At 42.4% G+C, this 8353-nt stretch overlaps 1 protein-coding gene across 3 annotated transcripts; it reads right to left on the bottom strand.

Moving 5' to 3' along the window:
- Positions 1-533: 533 nt before the first annotated feature.
- On the bottom strand, positions 534-8353 carry LOC115741301. Of its 3 annotated transcripts, none has more exons than XM_048281507.1 (8): positions 8199-8353; positions 6623-7776; positions 4480-6276; positions 2731-3846; positions 2111-2215; positions 1929-2018; positions 1484-1594; positions 534-1395 (listed from the first exon to the last, which is right to left on the bottom strand). In XM_048281507.1, the coding sequence occupies exons 2-8, from the start codon at positions 7385-7387 to the stop codon at positions 880-882; spliced, it is 4500 nt and encodes a 1499-aa protein (XP_048137464.1). In that variant the 5' UTR covers positions 7388-7776; positions 8199-8353; the 3' UTR covers positions 534-879. The 3 variants fall into 3 exon arrangements, with proteins under 3 accessions (XP_048137464.1, XP_048137465.1, XP_030531014.1); XM_048281508.1 differs by having other exon boundaries at positions 8214-8341; XM_030675154.2 differs by having other exon boundaries at positions 6623-7727; positions 8199-8338.

The raw sequence follows: 8353 nt of genomic DNA, 5'->3' as shown, positions 1-8353 counted from the left end.
ATTAGCTTGCCAATTTTCCTCTTATTTCATTATTAAAATCTTCCGCTGTATGAAAATATTGACTTGATTAATGATAGTAGTTACATGTGATGGCCTAAGACATCACAGCTCTGCTATACTACCCAGAGTGGGGTACTACAGCCTCGAGTTGGTATTCCATTCCATTTGTTACATAGATTAGATTTGATCTAATTTCATATTTACCAGTGACAGAAAAAGGACGAGTCCGACCCATCACCTTGTTTCTTCTCATTTTCATTCCTTGCCAACCCTATCAATGATCACGGTGGCAATTTCTCGAGTTCCCGATCATTCTAGTATGGACGAGCGGGGCTAAAAACAGAAACAAAAATGAAGATGAAAGCCAAGATTCATCTAAATTACGGCAAAGTGTAAGAAGCAGCTTATGCCGAAACTTCACCCAGAACTTGCTTTCCAAGCTGCTCGACTTGTATTAAAGTGTCACTTAGCCTAAGACGGCAGGGCAACAGCTTTCCGTCACAAGAAATAAGTACTAAAAGCAACGAAAGATATACACACTCCTATATCAGTTAACCGTACTGGAAAAGCATAACGCTGCTGAACAATTGCTATGTAGTTGATAGCAAGTGCGTATAGAGAATAGCATGTATAGTTACAAAGACAGCTGAGCTCCCAAAAGTTAGCACCTTATCATCCTGTTCAACATTTCCTTTCACCAACTGACCACAACAAAACAGAGATTTTTTCGCCAAACACCACCCTATTCCGAAGCTTCATTTTTGCGGTTAAGATGTCCAGACAAATATGATGTACACCAGAGGAACAAGACCGACAATTGGTTAGCTGCTGCTTCAGATTTAAATTCCTGGCTAGACTTTCATGTTTCAGAAGAACTTATCATGCCTCGCCCAGTTCACTAAAACCTGCTGCAAAGAATTTATCAGCGCTATCAATGAAGCTGTCAGGGAATCTAGAATGCAACATGGACGCAGTCCCAGTTATTGGTAAGTCATATTTAAGAGCAGTTTCTTCACAAACTTTTACTGCTTTCTCTCTCTTCTTCCCTAGCTTGGCATTATTTCCAGCAGAAAAACCCTTGATTAATGAGTTTCTAGAGTTTCTTCCACTGCTACGGCTGGACCTCAGTTTCTCTGCTTGAGGCTTTTTATTTTCATGACCCAGCTGAATATTCTCACAGGAACCATAAGGGGAATTGTCTAAAACTGGATGGGATCGACTTGACGGCAAAGCATTTCTGCATGATTTCAGTAACGAACGTAGCATGTCAATGCTGATCTCCTGTTGAATAACACCCCTATTCTGCTCACACCCGTAACAAGCAGCAACCAGTGTACCAGCTAGTACTGGCATCAGGTCTGGGTCGCTGAAGAAGACAAAAGGCAGATCGCATACCTGCTTTTGTTCACTAAGCAGTCAGGTACTGTACACATGACACAAGAAAAAACGAAAAAGATGCTGTGAGTGGTCTCCTTTCACTGACCTTGTGAAGAATGGTCGGACTATTTCCCCACCGCAGGACCGCTTGATTCTCAGTGTGGAAGAGAGCAAAGTGACCAAGAAGCAAGAGCGATTCAATTAAAAGAAGACCCACCTGAAAATACAGTAAAGCGTTTGAGCATAAGAGGAGGCCAGCTGAAAATGCTGCCACTAATCATTTCAGCTTTCAAATGATCATGGGAGTGAAGAAACTACAGCATGTAGCCCACCTAGCTGACCAACAGACACCAACTATTATTCAAGGACGTAATGACATGTAACCTGTTCAGCCAATCTACCGATGATCCCCAGCTTACAACCATACGCAGGACTTTCAATCTATAATCTCCGCTGAAATTCATGTAGCTAGACACATAACTGATCCAACATCTGACTCTGTGAGTACGTCATAAGATGTTCCAGTCACAATCGTGCAACAGGAAACATACCTGATCTTTTGGTGATTTCCACTTGCTGTTACAATGAGAGAGGAAAAAACTCATCAAATGGAAAAATTCCATCTTGAGGTCCGGCCTAGCCTGAGAGGTCAAAACATACATTAGCAGACAAGCATGCTTATGGGCATGCTCACAAAATGACCACAATATCACAGAGGACATGCACACTTTACCAGAATTTTCTGCATAATTGCAATATCAAGATATGCCAAATTGTTAAGGAACTTCAGCACTCCAGTAGCTACTTCTTCAAAATTAGATGGAAGGACATAGGGAGCCTGAAATGGAAGTGACAAAACCACTTAATCTTTGACATTTGAACCTAGAAAAATACCACAATGTCATATCAGCTACAGACTGAAGGGACAATTAACTAGGAAATGCCTAGCCGAAAAATGATTCAGCCTAGACCTTATTTCAGGACATGTCATTCTTGATATAATACGATCAATAGATGAATGAACTTCTCGGAATATCTGTCCAAATCCAGATAACCAATGTAGCAAATATATCGTTGTACACCAAGACAAACAACAAAAAAAAGGCAATATAGTTTGATCTACAAGAAATCAAGCCTCATTTTTAGGCATTTTATCAATCCAAAACAGCAGAACTGAAGGATTTAGATGTATGAAACAGCAACAGTTGCTGTGAGATGCGATAAAAAGAGTCTATTCCCACGTACGTGTGGGAAAGATTAGATGACTCAAATAGTAAGAAAAACACAGTGGCAGTTAGACAAAAAAAATCAGGCATTAGTGCAAGGAACTAGATTATCTCTAGCAGATGTTACCTGCTCCGATGACAACCTATTGTTTGCTTGTAAAAGCACAGAGGTCAACAGAGAAGGAAGACTGACTAATCCGGTTTCTGATATAGCAGAAAGAAGCAATGCCACCGGTGGCTTCGAGCTCGATGTGGTTTCATCTTTTTGCTGATCACAGTTGTTCACCGACAATTTACAGTCTTCCAGAGGTATGGAAGGTTCAGCAATATTCTTTGTCAGATTTTGTTCGGTTTCAACTGCGACATCAATCATGACCGGACTACTATCCTGCTGAACCACACTATCTCCTATTATAGCCTTTTCGCTGTCTCTAACAGCAGATTGTGCCTCATTACTCTTCATTATCTCTCTGCCTTTGGTCAAAGGTAAAATTTCTGGAACCCCAGGCAAGGGCACAACTCTGCTAACACCCTCTTCACATTGCCTCTGATTGTGATAGGAGTTATCCACAGAGAAGTTTCCCAAACCAACAAAATCCACAGGTTTAGCTCCAGCAATTTCAAGTCCCCATTCAGTTTCAGCTGGGAAAAGTTCCCAGTCAATACTATTTTTTGCCCCAGGCCTGGTAGTCAAAACTACCAATAGATGAATGCTCAAAACAATGGAGGAAGGAAACGGAGACCCTTCGACCTGGGGCCGATCATAGAGTGCGAACAGATCTCGCAGATGATGTATCACCTGATAGGCGATCAACAATTCCAGCAAGCCTTCCCTCATTTGGAGTTGTTGCTCATCTGGATTGAGGTGACCAATTATTGCTGTCACGGTCCAAAGGAAACCATCTAAAACTTCAGATGTTAATTCAAAGTTTTCAACAGACGTTTTACTTGAAATTACATTGTTTCCAGCGCTGCTGCTGATGTTTAACGATGCCGCAATCTTTACATAGTTTTCGAGAGCTGCTGATAGCATGGGTACGATAGGAGGCAACAGATTCTGTGCAAGAAAATAACTCCGGTTTGCAGGCACTGAGAGCACAACCTTCAAAAGTTTCAAAAGATGCACTGTCACCTGGCAGGCTTCAGGCTTTGATGTATGAGAAGCTGGGAGGGCAGAAGCTATGAAGTCAATCAAACCAGCTTGGCGTGAAGCCTGCAGTTCTGGGTCCTTTCCATCTAGAAACTAACAAACAATAGAAGTAGAATAATCATAAGGAAAAGCACGATCACCTCAAGTTGCAAAACAAAAGAGAAACCTTGTAAGAATGGCGCATCTTGATATCTACTGGCACAGAGAAGTCCAAATGGCATTCAAGTTTCAAGTTTAAACATAGATGGAAAGATTCATCTTGACCATATTGGGTTTGCTTCACTTTCGTGTCCTATAGAGATTTTTTTTTTTTTTCACCTATAAAGCGAGCAGGAAAAGCAAAAATCGGCCTGTCCCACTCCACAAACTAGTATAAATGAATATTTTCCATAATGTCACCAGAACCAGCAGTCAACTCCTGAAGTACAAGGATGGGGACAACCACCCAATGAGCGCAAACTGGAAGTTTACTTAAAATCCAGGATCATTAGGAGTGCCCGTAAGCACCACCACCATCTTGCATACACTAATAAGCATAAAAAAAGATGTCGGAAGGATTTTGAAAGTTTTGCAACCTTCAACCTCTGCAACCAAATGACAATAGTTGCTACTATGTTGTAATTGAAAAACAAAACACACTGGGTATCGAAGCATGTTACACACGTTGAAGGTTTGAATTACAAACAGGTGATGGAAGGGTGGATACAAACGCACAAAACCAAGTACCTTGATCATCTCAGCAATTATCAATCCTATACTTGGAGCCCCTTCTTTTCTAGCTTGCCGAAGTCTTTGAAGTTCTTGAAGCCACCTACCAATTTTGGCCCTGGCTGTCCCTACTGCTGTCCTATATCCAATACTAGTATTTTCAGAACCAAGCAAAGGTTCAGGATATTCATATTTTAGAGCCATAAGCCTTTGGCGAATCCTTTTAATTCTTCGTTTCAATGAATGCTGAGCTACAGCGTTGCCTGTAGCAAGAGTAGCAGTGCCTGGACTTACATTTGCATGATAATCTTCAGCACAATCTCTTCCCTGAGACTCCTTGCTTATGTACCGCCGTAGTAAAGGTGAGGCCTGATCTCTGAAATCCATTGAAGCCTTCTCCCTAATTTGTTCCAGATAAAATTTGCGTCGTTGTTCACTCTCACGAAGTCTCTCGGCTAATTTCTGTGCAAGGATTTCAGCTTCTTCTTGCTGGACCTTTGCTCTAACCTCCTTCCTCCGAAGTTGCTCCATTGCCCTGGCCTCTCGTGCTGCACTTGAGGCTTTACGTTCCTCTTCTCTCCTAACTTGCGCCTCTTCCTTTTTTCTCTGTGTCTCAGCAAGACGTTGTAGTTTCTCGGCTTCAATGAGTTTTCTACGTTCTATTACCGCTTCCTCTCTTGCCAAATCTTCTCTCTGTTTAATTTTCAACACCTGAAGTTTCTCAGCTCTCCTCAGCTCAGAATCATGGAGCTTCTGACGCAACATGAGCTTCTTATTCTCTCCATTTAAGGAAGTGATGAAGCGAACCTCATTAACTTTGGTGCTTTCATCACCAGCTCTCCTCACAACTTGAGCTAGAAAAGCTTCATGTCGAGATTCACTGCGTTGATGACGAGCATACATTCCTTCCCTCAACTTCATGCTGCGCACGGCTTGCCATTCATTCACACGGTTCAACTTTTCTGATGTGCGCTGCAACTTTTGCATTCTCTCATTCTCTAACTCAATTCTGATCCTCATAGCTCGTGCATGCTTTTCATCTGCTTCCTTTTTCAAATCCAGAGCAGTTTTCTTCTTTTTCTCAGGAGACATTAGTTTATCATGCAGAGTTCGTGCACGTTCAGCACTTTTCCTGTTCAGTCCAGGGGAATGTGAAATTCGTGAAGAGACACGAATTGGAGATGAAAGTATCTCCTCCCAGTTCCTCTTCTCCTTCCAAGCATCTAAGGTTTTCCATGAGTTTATGTTTCTTCTTTCCTTATCATTTCCACAAAGTGGACCATGCCTTCTTAAATGATCCACGTATTTGGGGTGTCTCTGAACCACACCATCTGACGGAACTTTGTCCTTCCGAGCAATCAGCTTCTCTGGTTCAGATCCTTGTTCTCTGGAGCTCTTTCTTGCAGAGCAAGATGCACTTCCATTCTTCAAATGTGGCTTTGATATGTCAAAGTCTCCTGGAGGGCGTAAGTTTTGGGAAGGGACATGGCCACTTGGCCCAAAATTTACTTTGCTGGGCTTCCCTGATGAGACCTTTTGCATCTCTACAGTCGAGCTCCCACAGACAAGATCAAAGCCTCCATTATGCTTTCTAGGTTTCAGGGCCATATCTTTAATACCAACAGTGATATCACTTTTCCCATCAGATTTACTTAGACCATCCAACATATTTTGGCATTTTAAACACTCAGATGCCAGAGAATTTGCACTGTCGGCAAGACGAAGACTCACCCTTTCATGTTGTATTTTCCTGAAAGCCTCAACAGATGAAGATAGTATCTCAGCTCTGTGGGGTGAAGTTGTCATTCTCCGTACCTGCGCGGTGGACCATATTTATTGGAGAGGTAGGTATAAGAGGTTTAGTTCCCAAAAAAATTTGCAAAGGAAAGAAATTACATCAAGGTCATAGCTTATTTTAGCAGCAAATGGATTGATAAATTTCATTGTGACTATGCTTTCAGGAAATATCATTAAGGCCCACTGCAGACTGTTTTTCCCAAATGATAGACAAAAGGAAAAATCAAGGATTACTCTACTCATTCACATAGCAGCATACCACGGTGCCTGCATATCACGTAAACATAATCAAATGTCCAAATTATGATTTCCAGAATTTGAGTAATTTCTATCAATTTACATGCAAATCTGGAACCAGGCTTACCTCCCATGAGAGAGCATGTGGCCGGCGATGATCAGTCTTCAAATTAATTGGTAGTAAATCAGGAGATGATAAAGTGGACTTTTTAGCATTCTCAAATTTCTCTACTCTAGAGGCTAGCTCCTTAAAATCGGATGCAGCTTCCTCCAATACAAGAATGGCCTCTTTCATCTGCTCCAAGTCACATTCTAGCTCACACAGAAGATAAAGTTCATCAACAGCCCTATTAAGATTCTCAAATAGAAAGCACCAAAGCCGCTGCCTGAACCTTTCCTTGCTTTCAGTGGAATCGTCTTCTGCAGGAACACCGATGATCTGACCTTTCAGTGCATCATTAAGTGGTTGGGCCCCAGAGTCTCTGACAGTAGCTACTGCAGTAGACTGCCCAGGCACTTCATACTTGGTGTCTTCAGATGGAGCATCCTGAGATGTCAATCTTGTGTTCAAGGATGCCACTGAATCAGCAATTCCTGGAGTCTCCAGATCACTCACCCGAGAATGCGGAACCACTTCGACAGGCACTCCATCCTCGTCACTAGAAGGACGAACACGAACTGGGTACTCATTATTTACAGGTTCGAGATGCTCATCACACTCTTCCCTGCAAGTGAGAGCATCATCATAAGGACAGATGATTTTCTCTTGGACAATCTGCAGTTCGCCAGCTTCCAAAGCTGCGCCATTAATATCATTACAATCCTCTTCACTCTTAGATGCTAGAGGAAGCACCGGACCAGAAACACAGGGATCTACAGGAGTACTTGCCATGTTTCATGTTCCGCTTTATCTTGTCATATTGAGCCTGATTTAAGTCAAAATGTCCAGGAGCTTATCGGTCCCTGTAACCAGAACTTGCCAGCGCAAAAATCACCAAACATAATTACCATTTCGACATTTCTTTCATGACGTGGAATCAAAGCATTCTCCTGTAGAACCACCCCGCCTGCGGAATTCATCAACATGGGCTCATTTTCAAGTTCGTGGGGGAACTATCGCAAAAAATAGTTCAATTTTCAGAGATCTTCAACAGCTACTGCAATGCCAAATGATATCCTTTGGGAAACAGAAACTTTCACGCTGGCATTAAGGAGCACTGTCCCAACAAACCCTGTTAGCAATGAAAGTACTAAATTCGGCTACTTCTATTCTCTGTGATCCTGCAAGAAAAGGCAAGCGAAAGAAGCACATTTTCCGTAACGATCAATCGTTCAAAAAAGCTGCCTCTCACCGGAGAAGAAGAAAAAAGAAAAACCCATCAGAATCACGACTAACACGTGGAAAAAAGGGAAAAGAATGAAACTTTCCAGAGAATTCGACATAGCTAAGCCGGTATCGCCAAGAAAGGAGAATCGAGAACAACAAACCACAACACCAAAGAAGCTGAAAACTGAAGAAGCGAGACCCTCGTCGATCAAAAGCGAGAACGGAATCATTCTATGACTTGCACAACAAGTAGCGACGCTCAATTCTCGTTTCAATGGTACAAGCAAAATCGCAGCGAATCGTCAATCATTTCCAACAAAAGTTCATTCACGTCGACAATGATTATAAGCACCGTATTTGGTCGGAAGTTAGGAACCTGTCGCGATCCGACCTTGGTCTGACGAAGCGATGGCGTGGCCAGGCGACGCGGAAACCCCACTCCTGCAGAAGAGAAACGAAGGTCATCGAGAGAGACAGAGAGAGAAGGATCTCACTTTCTTGGGCTTTGCGGCTTCACTAAACGCGGCCCAG

Source organism: Rhodamnia argentea, chromosome 6, assembly GCF_020921035.1.
Source record: "Rhodamnia argentea isolate NSW1041297 chromosome 6, ASM2092103v1, whole genome shotgun sequence".
Classification (NCBI taxonomy): Eukaryota; Viridiplantae; Streptophyta; class Magnoliopsida; order Myrtales; family Myrtaceae; genus Rhodamnia; species Rhodamnia argentea.
This window is presented reverse-complemented; position numbering and strand designations above follow the sequence as displayed.